The 15,852-nt window shown below is 42.6% G+C and overlaps 2 protein-coding genes across 4 annotated transcripts in view; both read right to left on the bottom strand.

The window, feature by feature from the left end:
- Positions 1-6,841, bottom strand: part of LOC144889528 (tripartite motif-containing protein 14-like) — a 64,286-nt gene extending 57,445 nt beyond the window's left edge. The window contains exons 1-2 of the mRNA XM_078770136.1: positions 6,820-6,841; positions 3,740-3,818 (exon numbers count right to left, since the gene is read on the bottom strand). The gene's annotated coding sequence lies outside the window, so the exon portion shown is untranslated. The remainder of the gene's footprint in view (positions 1-3,739; positions 3,819-6,819) is intronic.
- A 4,032-nt stretch (positions 6,842-10,873) lies between these two features.
- Positions 10,874-15,565, bottom strand: LOC137415328 (uncharacterized). 3 transcript variants are annotated; one of them, XM_078770087.1, is made up of 7 exons: positions 14,554-15,565; positions 14,336-14,434; positions 14,137-14,230; positions 13,218-14,027; positions 12,958-13,129; positions 12,747-12,864; positions 10,874-12,587 (listed from the first exon to the last, which is right to left on the bottom strand). In XM_078770087.1, the coding sequence occupies exons 1-6, from the start codon at positions 14,764-14,766 to the stop codon at positions 12,774-12,776; spliced, it is 1,479 nt and encodes a 492-aa protein (XP_078626213.1). In that variant the 5' UTR covers positions 14,767-15,565; the 3' UTR covers positions 10,874-12,587; positions 12,747-12,773. The 3 variants fall into 3 exon arrangements, with proteins under 3 accessions (XP_078626213.1, XP_078626214.1, XP_078626212.1); XM_078770088.1 differs by having other exon boundaries at positions 12,747-12,846; XM_078770086.1 differs by having other exon boundaries at positions 12,747-13,129.
- Between the last annotated feature and the right edge of the window lie 287 nt (positions 15,566-15,852).

The raw sequence follows: 15,852 nt of genomic DNA, 5'->3' as shown, positions 1-15,852 counted from the left end.
TAATGATGTTTATAACACTAAATAAAGAAATTTGGAGGAATCTCAACCTCCATGAGGTAGGTTTTTTTACTTATCGAACTGAACGAAGATCTACTGTCCTCTATATACCCCACAAGGGTTGGGTTAATAACGTGACTCTTCCTGCCGCTAACATGGCGTTTTTCGCAGCAAACTTTTGAAACTCGCTCCTGCTGTTTAACAAGAAATAAAGGAAGGAAGCCGGGTTGTGCCCATTTACCAAGCAGCTAGCTTGTGCTTGCCAAGCCAGCCGTTCCTTAACGGTTTTGAAAGGAGTGCTTGCCCGAATGCTTCAAGCAAATGTCAATCTCTCCAGAATAAAATTGGTAAATGGACACACACCCAAAGTTCTTGAGACCCAACCATAGATTGACTGTAATCTATATACCCCAAAGTGGAATGACCCTTCCTGCTGCTCCCGTAGTGAGTGGGTGTACTCGTACTACAAATATACGAATACGGTCCTTATCCAATCGCAACCAAACTTGACAGGAAGACTAAGAGTCGCACGATGGAGGTTGGAGCTATTTAACTTCCCCCACACCCCAAGGGTGGTTTCCCCATCAAGGAGGTTGTGTGTTGAGGTGTATATCCATGTTAAGATAACTTTATCATGGCGTTTTTCCAAAGCTGCTTCTCATTACAAAAGCAACAACAACACAAAATACGAGGGCGAGTCAATAAGTAACTTTAAAATGGCGATATAAATTCGAGAATGTAATCTGTGTAGTTGTAGACGACATATGTTATATCTATGGGTAAGATTCATGTTTTAGCCTGTTTTCGATCTGGCAACATTGAGCATATTGACGTCAGTGGAACAGTTCCAAGATGGCGGCTCCCTTAGGAGCATGCACCAAGGAGGAGCAACGTTCTGTCATTCGTTTCTTGGGAAGTGAGGGTATGAATCCCAGTGAAATCCATCCCAGAATGAGAATGCTATATGGTGACACATGTTTATCACTGCAGCAGGTGTACAACTGGGACAGGAAATTTAAAAGAGGGGTGTCCAGTGTGGCAGACGCTGCTCGCTCATGCCAGCCTCACACAGCCAACACACCAGAAATGGTTGCAGGAGTTGAGCGCGTGCGAAGGGAAAACCATGGCATTACGCTGGACGAAGTGGTCTCCGAATTGAACATTAGCCATGGTTCAGCACACCATATCATTCACAACGCGCTGGGATTCTGCAAAGTGTCTGCAAGGTGGGTGTCCAGACAACTCACACCCGAACTGAAAAAACGGCGAGTGGAGGCATGTGAAGAACTTGTGCGACTATATGAAACAGAAGGCGACGCCTTCTTACAGCACGTAGTGACTGGGGATGAAAGCTCGGTCCACTACTTTCAGCCAGAAACGAAGAGGGCAAGCAAAGAGTGGCGCCATTCAACTTCACCAAAGCCCAAAAAATTCCGCACACAGCCGTCCGCTGGAAAAGTGATGCTGACGCTTTTCTGGGATAGCCGACGTCCACTTGCAGAGCATTACTTGCCCAGAGGGACCACAGTCTCCAGTTCATTATACTGCGATCTCTTTAAAAATAATCTGAAACAAGCAATCAGATCAAAAAGTCGTGGACTACTCACTACCAGCGTTTTGCTGCAGCATGACAATGCTCGGCCCCATACTGCCCGCACTGAAGCTGCAACAATCGAGGACCTGCATTTTGAGTGCCTTCCTCATCCACCCTGCTCGCCAGACCTTGTTTCTGCTTGTTTCCATGTATAGCCTTTGACATATGAGTGCCAACGCATTTTGGGCGGACAGACGGATGGACGGACTGACAGCAACGTGAATTCGAGGGTTTTCTTAATAAAACTCAAGAATGCTTAATGGACATTGCTGAAAGTTGGAACATATTACCTCAACGTACAAAGCATTTACTTCTGAAATTTGCAGGCAATTTCGTCCAGTAGAAGCGAAGAAACGAATTTTCAGTCGCCATGTTGAAGTTGCATCCAGAGAAACGATCCCACAAAAGCGGAGGGGCACATTTCGCCTCCCTTGATTTCCATACAATAAGCAATTTGAGAGGTACAATCAAGGGAACTGGTACCCCTTCACTGTATATGAACTTTTCCCGAGCATTACTTGGAATGCATGCATGCATAACTTTCTTGAGGCATCATGCTATCCATGGTTTTTGGCCTCAACATTAAATAGTGAAGAATCACTCAAAAACTTCTCGGATCCGGATCTTCATCAAAATCTCATCAATTCGTCCTTGTCACACACGCAACCTATCCAGCAAGTTTTGTCTCATTCCGTCCATACCTTCTTGAAATATCCTGCTCATCGACAGACAGACAGACAGGGGTGAAAACAATCTCCTTCCGCCTTCGGTGGTGGCGGAACTCGGTTCTCGGTGGAGTGCACACCTCCGCCAGGCTGAAAAGTTTGTGTTTTGTATTCCATTGATAGGCCGGATCTGCATCTGAACATGAACCAAAATCTCATTGGCTTGTTATTGCCACCTACCCCATTCTTCGACCAAGTTTTGTTATAATCTGTCCTCATCTTTTAGAAACATCATGTAACAGTGCACAATATGTCATTTTGGCCACATCTCTCAATGGTGAAGAATCCTTCAGAAAATTCTCAAATCCAGATCTGGATTTTCAACAAAATTGTCTCGATGCGTCTTTGACACAAACTCAACCTGTCCTTCAAGTTGTCCAAATCCATCCTTATTTTTTGCGATACAATGCTATTTAGATTTGGCCCTTTCTCTCAGTGGTGAAGAATCACTTGAAACATTCTCAGATCTGGATCCAGGTCTGGATTTTCACGAAAATCTAATCAAAAAGTAGCAAGGACAAATTATCATACTGTTTGTAGTTGCAACAATGAAAATATTTGTGAAATGTTTTGTGCAGATTAATTTGAACTACTTTGTGGGATGACCTTTCAGATAAATTTGTCCAGACACAGGTACAGGATTTCGACCTCTTTTTTTTTGTCTGCAAAGTCTTGGCTCATAAAATAATGATTCCATTCCAGTATTGTGGAGGAGGTAGAAGTTATTTTCCAGCTTTAGATTGCCTGATATCTCAGTTAAATTTGTGGCTGCTCCAGTGCTCCTCCCCTCTCAATCAACACGAAGATTTCCAAACTGTATCTGTTGTGTTTTTCTGTGATATTTTCATCCCTGCGTTGCTGTTTGTGTTTTCATCAATCTTTCTCATGGTAAATCGTACCTTCCTGTCTATATTGTCGAATTGGTTTTCAGGTAGCTCAGGCCTACATATTGGATAGCTGGGAGCAAAATCATCTAGTTTTTGAGGTACCTTCTCCGTAGCCCCACCCCCCATCCTCTCAATTTTGCCGTTTCTGTCTCTTCAATGTCATACCATTCCCCCAGCTTGCTTCAAAAACCAAAAAGACTTTTACTATCCATCTTGTCCACTGCATGCATACTCCCCTACTCCCTCTTTCCTCCCCACCTCCCAGTGTCTGTCCGAGTCTCTTTCCATTTTCCCCTTCAGCCCTGCTGTTTGTGTATCCCCCTCTTTGTGCTGTGCTTTTTGTTCTGTTGCATCATGATCCGTTCAGTGTTCTTGCTCTTCCACGAGCCTTGACCATGAATATAAAAAATAAAAAGGAGGAGGGAGAAGATCATTTATGAAAAGTAACCACAAGATGGTGTGTGCATCTATACTGTTGAGTGTTGGAGTTCAGGATAGTAGACTCAGGCTGTTGGATTTAAGGAAGGCAAACTTACAGGGAATGAGGAGAGAGCTGGGTCCTGTTGATTTGGAGAAGCTCACTCGAGGTAAGTCAGCATTCGAGAAAAGGGCAACCTTCAAAGAGCAAATATGGATGGTGTTAAATATAATCCAGAGGCAGAGAGAACAGGGTGGGAGAGCAGAGAGGGAATTAATGCTATCAATGAAAAGCAGAAGGCATTTATGATGTTCGAGTATAAAAGCCCATCAAAAATGATGGGTTGGAACAGTTTATTCAGTGGTGCAGCCTCATGAGCGTGCCAACGTCTGAAGCCTCGGCCTCGTGGCAAGGTGTACTTGCATCTTTTTACGTATTAAACATCATACGGACGAAAATGAACATTCGTTTTGCTCTGCACGCCTTGTATTCATTGTTTAAAATAACACTTTTGTACACCACCCTTGAGTCTCATTGTGCAAGCCACCGTCTACAATTCTTGTAGAAGAGACATAATTAATCTTTTATGGAAAATGCTTTTTGAGTTTGTTTTTTCTTCAAAAACAGACCCCAGTGAACACATATTGTTGTTAAAAGATTGGCCTTTAAAACCTTCCCTTATGAAGGGGGACAGACATCTGTACAAACACACAAACTGACAATGTGGTTTATATGGGAGATATGAAAAGTATATGGCAAATGTTAAACATAATAACAGGCATTATTTAAGTACATAAGAGGTTAAGAGAAGTGTGGGTGTTTTGATTAATAGCACAAGGAGATTGGTTCCTGATGAATGTGAGATTGCAGGCCAATTGAAGATATTTTGCTGCAACACCCACAGTAAAATATTTTCTGACCTTCAAGTCGTTCCAGGTATTTCGGACGTTTCTGGGATTACTTGTGACATATATTTGCACAAACCTCAGTTAATTGTTCATCAATATGTCTTGCGAAACATGAGGGCAATGAACAGAGTATTGTTTACAAAAGATGTAATGAACAGAGATCTCACTGCAGCTTTCACTGGCAGTGTTAATGACTATGCTGACCGCTACAACTCTGTTGTTAGCACCTTGTTGAATGTCCATGTACCTGCCACGTCACAATCTGTGAAGATTCGTTTTCACACTCCTTGGTATTTTCACTAAATTAAGTGTGAGAAACAAAAACTCAGAGAGCTGGAAAACAAGTGGCATTCCCCCAGGTTGGGAATAGATCGTGACCTCCATTGCTTCTGAATTATTGTCCACAACAACCAAATGAACGACTACTGAGGCAATGACTCTAAGTGGTAGATAGGTCGAGTGGTACAAGGATGTTTGCACGATTGTGCAGGCTTGATGGGCCTCATGGACTCCTCCTATGTTGAAGTTCCTTGTGTTAGGCCTTGTGTGATCCTCATGTACAAGTTGAGTGAAGGAGACATTTGGCATAAACAGTGAGTTATAAATCAGCCTCAGGAACCAAATGGAAAAATAAATTTAAAAAAAGAAACACAAACAAGGAAAACCAGAAAAACTGCCATTGACACTTACATAGTTTAACAAGCATTCTGAGTATTGCGCTGCAATACATGTCCCCTACCAAAGTTCAAAGTGCCATAACTTTGTCAAAAATGATCGAATATGCAAATGTATGCACGGTTGATGATGGTTTTCAAACTTGATCTGAGGAATGCTGAGACACGTGTGTCACCCTCGTGCCTCGTTGATAAGCCCGCAAGGTCGCTCCGTGGAGCAGCCTGCACGTATTGCACTGTGTGAATTATATAAATTATTACCAACTCACGGTCTGAGGTACTAGCGATTCAAGAGATATCCATTAAAAAAAGAAAAATTTCGTTTAATTAACGATATCTGCCAAACCACGTGCCCTATCGCAAATTCCAAAAGGACATTTTAGTGCTGAACAGATCTGTGAAGTTTCCCCTCGATTGGATCAAAAATGAGGGAGGAGCTCGGTTTTAAAGGTTCATGCTTAAAAAAGTCATAACTCTGAAACGATGTGACGCATGACGTCATGCTCGTTGACTTTTTTGTTCGTCATGGGTATGCGATTCTGCCTGCAAAGTTGGCCTCGATCTGTTCAGCCGTTGCAGAGAAAAACGGGTTTTCGTGTTTTCACGAAAAACAATATGGCGACTGAACCACGTGACCTGTGACGTCATAATTACCATTATAATATTCTACAGACCGAGTCCATGATAGGGTGTAAAATTTATCTCAATCGGACCTATTATTGCAGAGAAATTGGTTACGAAAGGAAATTAAAACTTAAAATGGCACTGAGTGAAGGAGCATCAGAATTATCAGAATTACCAAAGTTCAAAGTGCCATAACTTTGTCAAAAATGATCGAAACGTCGTGAAGTTCGAACTTCACCTGTAACTTATCATGAGGAAACGATGTGCCAAGTTTGAAATCATTAGCATTAAGAGTTTAGAAAAAAAAGTCCGGAAAGCTGTTCTTTGCGTGACGGACTGACGGACTGACGGACGGAGGGACGGCGTGCAAACCTATAGTCCCCTCCGGTGTACACCGGTAGGGGACTAATAGCACTGTCCCACACCCTCACACACTCCAATCGATTTCCCAACCAATTATGAACTTTCTTGTGTGAGGAATCAGATGTTAATCAATCTTGACACGGATTTACACCAATGTAAGATTTCCCACTTTTTTGATTTGTGTCCCATACGTTTTACAGAGCATGGGTGATGCCGGAACAGATTATTGGTGTAGGTTATACTGGGTGGTTTGCCATTGCCTTCCCAGCGTTGTCCATGCTCTGTCCCTTTAAATGCTGAGCGCCAAGAAAGGAAGCAGCTCGTACCAATTACAAACTCTTTGTATGACCCGGACGGGGTTTGAACTTCCCACCTCCCAGACTCAGAGCCGACGCTCCATTACACCACCGAGTTTGACATTCCCAACTTTGTGGATTATTTCCACTTGGAAAAGAGATCTTTTCAAAAAGACTCTGGAAAAAAATATTTAAATAATGTGGTCATAATTATTTATAAATGTATCTTCTCCTTTATGATGCAACAAACATGGTTATCAACATTTCAAATTAAAACAAAACATACTTTGTTATTTATTTCACAATCCTGTAACAGAACCATACATCCCTTACCTCTCGTGAGGACGATGCGTTCAATCTGGACAACGATCAGACAACCAACCAGGAGGCAAAGCAGGTATATCAGTTTTGTTACGTCATTTCGGAAGAATGCATGACGTCATTTACTCGCAGTGACGATTCGATCTTAACCCAGTTTTCAAGTTCATCACAAACTCTCTCTCACCTTCCACTTGGTTCTTTAACAAACACTTGTGGAAATTCCACATCATCTTTTGAAGTTGTTTTCCCTGTCTGAAGTCACAAAGATGGAGAAATTATGGTTGTGACGTCGTTATTTTCATTGCTCTCTTTTCTCAATATCACTCTGTTTCTCCTGAACGATGCCGATGTTATTATTTAAAGGTAATGATAAATAATAAGGTACAATGAGGGAAAATAAAATGAACAAGGATGAAAATACTCATCGAGGACACACCCCCAACCACACCTTAAAATGAGATGTGTATATTTTACATGCAAATCACCAACTAAACAACCAGGTGAATATACAGTGCCCTCCATAAGTATTGGAACAGTGAAGTCAAATTTGTTATTATTGCTTTTTCCTCAAGAAATTTAGATTTCAGATGCAGGGGCACATAAGGTGGGCCAGCAGGGGCACGTACACATCCACATGCAGCAACTACACCTGGATGCGTACATAAGCCCACCCCCAGCCAGTGAGAACAAAGAATACAACAACAAAACCACATCCATTCCCAGAATCCATAGCCCCTCACCCACTCACTCACACACCCCAAAAAAATCACACCTAACCAACCGACCACCTACCCTCACAACATGCACCACTCAAACAAAAACACCTTCATGCAAAACCACACCCAATCCTGCAACACACACACACACACACACACACACACACACACACACACACACACACACACACACACACACACACACACACACACACACACACACACACACACACACACACACACACTTCACACATCTCCTTTTCTTTTCCATGCTCAGTCCCTGCCCCTTTAGGCTGAAATGAACCACAACCTCAACCCTCCACCGTTCGACGTGCCTCAATAAACTTCCTCCAAATCCAAAGTGAGCCTTTCAAGGCAACCTGGGCCACTCTGTCACACATTCTCCTTCTTTCTGTACCACAAACTCCAATCCGAGCAAGAAATGCAGAAAAGGAATTGCCAATATACCCTCTACACCCCACCTCAAATGGCTGACAAGAAACTCGCCAACCCTTATCCCAACACTCTGCCTCCAGCTCACTGTACTTTCCTCTCTTCCTCTCGTGCACCTCCTCCATGTTCTCTTCCCAAGGTACAGACAATTCCCCTAAGATGACCTGTCTTGTTGCACCTGACCAGATGACAATGTCAGGCCACAATCTTGTCACACAGATCTCTTCTGGGACTACCAATTGTGGCTTTAGGTCTGCCACCACCTGCCAATCACAAACATGTGACAGCCCTCTTGCTTTCCACCTCCTCCTCTTTCCACCTCTGACCACTTGGCCCTCTTTGACAAACAACACCTCTCCCCCATCGATCTCCTTCTCCACTCTTCTCTCTTTCGATCTCATCACCTCATGTTGCACCATTTGCACTCCCACCATTTGCAATATATACACTACATGACCAAAAGTATGCGGACACCTGAACATCACACATCTCATTCCAAAATCATGGGCATTAATATGGAGTTGGTCCCACTTTTGCTGCTATAACAGCCTCCACTCTTCTGGGAAGGCTTTCCACTAGATGTTGGAACATTGCTGTGGGGATTTGCTTCCATCCCCACAGCAATGTTCCAACATCTAGTGGAAAGCCTTCCCCGAAGAGTGGAGGCTGTTATAGCAGCAAAAGTTATAGCAGCAAAAAAAAAGCCCTGGTGTTGGCTTAGCGGTTAGGGTGCCGGCTTGGGATCCTTGGATCCTGGGTTCGAATCCTGGTTGATCGCTAAATTAACACCAGGGGGGTTGACTCATCCTGTCATCCTTCCGAGGTCGGCAAATTGATTACCAGCTTGCTGGGATGAATGATCCCGGTGTGTACCCCGGTTTAGAATAGGTACACCATATCCCTGTGCATGGTAAGAGGCGACCAAAGGTTGGCGTCAGGAAGGGCATCCGGCCATAAAAACATTGCCTCAAACAGGGAACCATGATTGTCATGGGGCCCGCAAGGCTAACCCCCGCTCTAGCAGGGAAAATGGCCTTAAAACGATCATTCATTCATTCAGTCATTTGCTTCCATTCAGCCACAAGAGCATTCCTGAGGTCAGGCACTGATGTAGAGCGATTAGGCCTGGCTCGCAGTCAGCATTCCAATTCATCCCATAGGTGTTCGATGGGGTTGAGGTCAGGGCTCTGAACAGACCAGCCAAGTTCTTCCACACCGATCTCGACAAAACCATTTCTGTTTGTACCTTGCTTTGTGCATGGGGCCATTGTCTTGCTGAAACAGGAAAGGGCCTTCCCCAAACTGTTACCACAAAGTTGGAAGCACACAATCGTCTAGAATGTCATTGTATGCTGTAGCTTTAATATTTCCCTTGACTGGAACTAATGGGCCTAGCCTGAATCATGAAAAACAGCCCCAGACCATTATTCCTCCTCCACCAAACTTTACAGTTGGCACTATGCATTTGGGCAGGTAGCTTTCTCCTGGCATCCGCCAAACCCAGATTCGTCTGTCGGACTGCTAGATGGTGAAGCGTGATTCATCCGTCCAGAGAACGTGTTTCCACTGCTCCAGAGTCCAATGGCGGTGAGGTTTACACCATTCCAGCCGATGCTTGGCATTGCGCATGGTGATCTTTGGCTTGTGTGCAGCTGCTCACCCATGGAAACCCATTTCATGAAGCTCCTGACAAACAGTTGTTGTGCTGACATTGCTTCCAAAGGCAGTTTGCAATGTGGTATTGAGTGCTGCAACTGAGGACAGACGATTTTTACGTGCTACGTGCTTCAGCACTCGGCTGTCCCGTTCTGTGAGCTTGTGTGGCCCACCACTTCGCGGCTAAGTTGTTGTTGTTCCTAGACGTTTCCAATTCACAATAACAGCACTTACAGTTGACCGGGGCAGCTCAAGCAGGGCAGAAATTTGACGAACTGACTTATTGGAAAGGTGGCATCCTTTGACGGTGCCACGTTGAAAGTCACTGAGCTCTTCAGTATGGCCCATTCTACTGCTAATGTTTGTCTATGGAGATTGCATGGCTGTGTATTTGATTATATATACCTGTCAGCAATGAGTGCGGCTGATATAGCAGAATCCAGTAATTAGAAGGGGTGTCCGTATCCTTTTGGTCATGTAGTGTATATGTGTTTGACCATTGTAGAACAATAGCACTTTTTACGTTCAGTCCCCCCATTTTAGGTAAGATAAGTATTCGAACAAATGATTGAGAGGTGTTTCTTTTTGCATTGATTGTTCACACATAAAAGAGCTGTGAATGTCTAGTCTTGGTTTTTGCCTTTGATTTTGCCTTGGGAGTCTGCCTTTGGAGTCAGCAGGAATAAACCAACATGAAGACCAGAGAACTGTCTATGAAAGAAAAGCAAGCAATTTGGAAGCTGAAATAACCAAATAATTAAATTAGAACCATCGCACAAAAATTGAGCATAGCAAATACAACAATTTGAAGTGTCTTGAAAAAGAAAGAAACCTCTCATGTACTTCAGGTCGATAAACCACTGATGTACTTCAGGACTTTGCAATAGAAATGGCCAAGTCGGCCAAGGAAAACAGCTATAACAAACAAACAACTAGAACAACAAGTTATATATTCATATATGTAGACAGTGGAGAAAGGAAACTGTCTGGAAATAAATAAATAAATAAATAAATATACATATACGTATTCGTTCAAAGTTGTTTATTGGTCGTGGAGATCGTAAAAATGTATTTCATAAATAAGAAATTCAAAGTTGAGTGTGCAGTGTTTGTGGAGATGGTTGGTGAAGTGTACAAAATAATAAATTTAAAGGAGAACGGACATGAGTATAGACATCAAATGCTTAAGATTAATTAATTGTAGCAACAAAAAAGATTAAGTTTGACGCAAAAATTGTTGCTCTAGCATGCGTGAATCGTGAGATATCCGAGTTTTAAATGCCAATAGCAGACGATTTCGCTCGCTCCGGCCAGCATCTGGTGATGACTATCATCATCATTGTGACGTCATCGGAGGAAGCTGATGTGACTGCGCAATAGTAAACAATGGCAGACACCGACTCCGATAGTTGCGTCAGTCTGGATATCAGCGATATTTCTGACCAATCTGATGCGGAAAATGAAGAGAAAGTTAATAAACTTGGGGAATCACACTCGATTCTCCCATACAGATTCGAACCATACCGTCTAGAGAGTGAAGAAGAGAAATCGTCGGACACAGACACAATGGCGATCGATTTTGATCTCGGGCGCCTCCAAAATACTGAATGGTATTCATTTTTATGTCTCTTTTTTTTTGAAAAAGTTTCTTTTTCTGGTCAATGGAATACATAACTAATATTTAATTAATGTTCGGTGCCGTGAGGCAAGAAATGGATAGAAACACAGAAACGAAATACGACTTTATTGACTAAGTGCAGCACGGCAGGTGTATCAGTTGTAGTGTTCATGTACTAGTAAGAACAGACATACATATGCAAATACTTATCGTTTCTAGACAGATGCAGTTGTGGTAATTGTGAGGCCATGCCACAGGTGAATGAGTGCAAGTGCTGCAGGGAGATACCTAAAGTTAGAGAGGAAATGGAAAACGCTGGAGTACTTTCATGCATTATCAACCACCCTGGTTTTGCACCATGCTGTTTGGACACATATGTGCTGCGAACAGCTAACTACGCCTACATTGACCATCATGGAAAGCACGGGCCATCACAAAGAAGCCAACATGAGTAAGTTCTACACATCATCTCCAAACTATATTTAACCCTCTGGGCCCGAGGGCTGATGCAATAAGCTGTGCTGTGCGCCAATTGATCGGCCCTTAGGGCCCCCGAGGGTTAAAATGTAAATTCAAACACATATGTACATTTATGCATTTTAAGTGCTACCGACATTATTTTAGATCATTTAAATAATTCTTGTTAACAGTAGATCATGATAAAATATGTATCTTTTCATTAAAAGTCTGGCGGTATAGAAAGCTAAAAGGCAATTCGGGATGAAAAAAAAATAAAGCCTTCGTGACGTCACATGGGTTTGGCAAAGTATTTGAGCAAATACTCGGCAAGGGATTTCCACAGACCGGATGTAAACAGGTTCGACAATTTGTTTGACCAACAGAAATTCTCGGAGATTATAAGAATTGACTTAGAAAGTAACATTTTAACCATCTACCCTTATCACCTACTGGCATGCTGGTAGCATAATGTAAATATAAGCAAAAACATACGCATTTCCACAAGATGTAACACTAATAAGAGATTTCTAACGGCTGGAAATTGTGTTTCAGGAGATACAGATTTGTAGCGTATCGTCAGTTTGTCCGCTCGTGTTGGGGGTCATCTCGGAAGAGACAATCGTGTGCCATTGCCGTCATGTGTGGTCAACAAAATACGTCATCATTTCCCAGCTGCAGACTACGTGGGATTCAAACATCCACAGCAGAAGAATTAGAGGCTGCAAAGCGGCTCTGGAGCAGAGCGACAGCTTCATCCTTGGCTGGACGGCTGACACCAGCACACAGCGCAGGCGGTTGATCAATGTTTGGTGTCTGTCTGTCTTTTGCTGATGTTGTGCACTGTGCAACAACTACCTCCATGATCTCTCTCACGTACTCTGCAATCACAAACATGAGAATAATACTGTGCAAGATAAATGTCTGTTGCAATATAACGTTCTTCCATGAAATAAAAATTTTAACCAAATGTGTAATCATGCAGTGTTGTTTCTTCAGTGAATAGAGCATACTTTGGAGAATATTATTGAAATTTGTACCATATGTAGGGTCTTTCAAAATCTTCTTCACAGAATACTCTCCCTTCCTCCACTTTGGAAAGTTGATGGCATATCGTGCCTGTCCTGCCGCAGTCCTCTGCTGTTCTCGACCAGCATTCTCGTAAAAATCATAACATAAATAATTTGGGATGTGTGTAAGTCACGCAAGAATCTATAACTTTCTAAATCAATAAATGATTTAAAAAAATACCTGCTCAGTTGACCATGGTAGGAGAAGGAATACATCTTGGGTGCAAAGTGATTGAGGAGGCTGTGGAAGGCCTCGAGAGAGGAGGTTTGCTCTTGACCAGACAGCTGTCTCATGTCCTTCAGCAGAGCAGGGCTACGCACAAGTTTCTCCAGCTTCACCATTGCTGGAGTACCTGCAACAAGCATGACATGTGAATATTTAACACGAAATGAAACTTAGTCAAGAATCTTATGACAATAACATTAACATTTATCACTCACATGGATGGAACCACTGTTTTCTGGCTTCTCTCCAAACCAGTGGAGCATGTGCACATGAAGGGAAATGAGGGTTATCATGGACATGAATATTGACAAGGTGGTTGAGGATGGATGCCCACTTTGCAGTGATGGTGTCTGGCTGTCCTGGGGGTGTGGCGCTGGCGCACCAGTACATGTGATTGATGATGCTGGCCATCCACTTTCTGTTCTCCAACCAAACGTGTTTTATGGCAGGAAAAAGCATCATGTTCTGGTGTCGTGAGAAAGTTCTCGATGAAATTCCTGCCACTCTCATATGGTGGAGAACCTTGAGTACCTTGCTTGGTACAGCACCTGATATGAGAATGCCAGCTGACAAAATGATATTGCCAGCGAGTGACTTGCCTATATAAGGCTGACTCTTCCACTCTGTTGTCAGAGAACATACACCACATTGAAAATGCACCAGCAACATGGTGCCGTTTGTGTTATGATCCACCTTGAGACCCGTCTCTCCACACCAGCTGCAGCGCACCAACTTGAAAAGTCGCAGCAATCTGCTCCAGAAGACTATATACTTTGTGTCGTCGAGGACATTGTTTGTCTCAGGAGTCTGTTGCTCGGAGCTGCAACTGTCGTCAGTCTCGTCAGCAGATGAAGGCAGGTAGTCGTTATCACTCTCATCAAGAGGTTCATGGCTGTCACAGCCGACATCTCTTCCAGCAGCTGCCACAGCATCATTTTGATGGCCACATGTTACACAGTGGCCTGGCAGTGGCTCATTCTGTGTGCCAATGTGTGACACATGGCTGAGCACATCAGTTTGAGAACCTGGAAGTCATCAGCAAACATTAAACATCAAAACAATTAACAAACAATTAACAAGTGAAAAGTAATAGAATCAGAAAAAGCATATTAATAATAATACAGCAAGTAATACCTTTATGTTTAAGAGTGCCGAGCTTGGTTTGTGACACCTGAACACGCACGTGTCGTCTGGTGCAAGGCTGAAGAGATGTCTCTGTTGACTGAACCTGGAAATAAACCATACATATTTCATTAGTTATGCGATTACTTCGCTAGAAAATTGCAAAAACAAGAATTATGCTGTGGCTATTATTTGTAACAAAGTGACGAACCTCACTGGACACAGCCCCACAATCAGCAGGTGCCTGGCTCTGATCACATGTAGAAGTTGTAGCAGCAGGTTGTGCTACTTTGAGAAGTGATGAAACTTCCTGTGAATAAATAAATAATATGTATCACAAACCACAATTTCACCTGCATGTAGTGATAGAAATTTCGAATATAGGTCACCAAATGTCAAATATAAACAAACAGAAGCCACACAACTCACCCTTTTCGTTGCTAGTTTTTCTGCAGCTTTCGATTTGCGCGTCTTTTTATCTGGTTTCTCTGCCGAACGAACGAAAATAGACGGTACAGCTGAGGGAATGAGCACCCGTTTATGTTGTACAGCAAATCCCAAACTTGCTTTAAGTTGTGGGATTTCATTGAAACAGTGGCGCTCAAAATGTTCGCTGCACAACACCGACGATGAAGTTGGCATCCACTTCGCCCGTGTGTCTCTGAACTTGTTTCGTCCAAATATCTCTCAGCTTAACATCCTTCGGGAATTTGAAAACGGAGACAGTTTCACTTGGACAATTAGAACAACCAGCAGCCACACAACGACTGGGCATGATTCCAACTGATCGTAACGAAAACAAAGCGATGTTCTGATCGTCACGAAGCCAACAAGGCTTTAAGAACGAAAAACTGGGTTACTTCGCAAACGTCATTTCCGGTTTGCGGTTTTGACAAAACTGATTTTGCTTGTTCGGTGATATTTTGACAAGTTCTAATAAAACCGCGAAGATATTTGTGAAATGAACTCAATAGAAGTGTTTAAGATATGTTTATGTTTCGAAATCTGCAAAGTTGTTTTGGTCGTTTCCATTCTCCTTTAAGGTGGTATGTTGGTATCTTTGGTAATGGTAAAAGTTTTATCTATAATAATAAGTGTGTGTGACCTCCATAACTTCAAAACCATGAAACCTAGCGACCCAAAACTTTGCATGCATATTAAGGGACCTCCAAATGAGTGCGTGAATGAAAGCTGTGTATTTGGGTAAATGAAAACACCCCGTTTGAAGATGATTAACGGGGTGCTTATCATGAAAAAAACAAAAAAGGCTTTTTATTGGTCAGCTCACTTTCCCATTGTGGGGATCTTAAGCTGACATTTTGTTTCAGGCCTTTTTTTCTGCACTGAGGGAACAGACAGTATTTGCTAGATTTATATCTGGAAAATTTTCTTTTTACATAGGATCACATTTTTTACATCTTGGGTGATCTGCTTTGATTATATATCGATACTATGTATAAAAAAAATGTTGAACGTTGATTCGAACCTCATGGTCGGAACTCCCCCATATTGGTTCTAGCTATGAAAGCATCAACCAACATTTTGTGAGCTCTGTGGCTTGAAAGCTTTATTAGATGAATTTTGCTAATTTTCCACTTGAATTCCACTTTTAAAGAACTTCACCCACCAATACCGCCGTGCATCTCATAGAGACTGTATTTGAAGGGAGAGGTGCACAATATTTGATTGATTAATTGCATGATTAAAATCAATAAAAGATTATCATAA

Source organism: Myxine glutinosa, chromosome 1, assembly GCF_964187855.1.
Source record: "Myxine glutinosa chromosome 1, kmMyxGlut1.1, whole genome shotgun sequence".
Taxonomy (NCBI): Eukaryota; Metazoa; Chordata; class Myxini; order Myxiniformes; family Myxinidae; genus Myxine; species Myxine glutinosa.
This window is presented reverse-complemented; position numbering and strand designations above follow the sequence as displayed.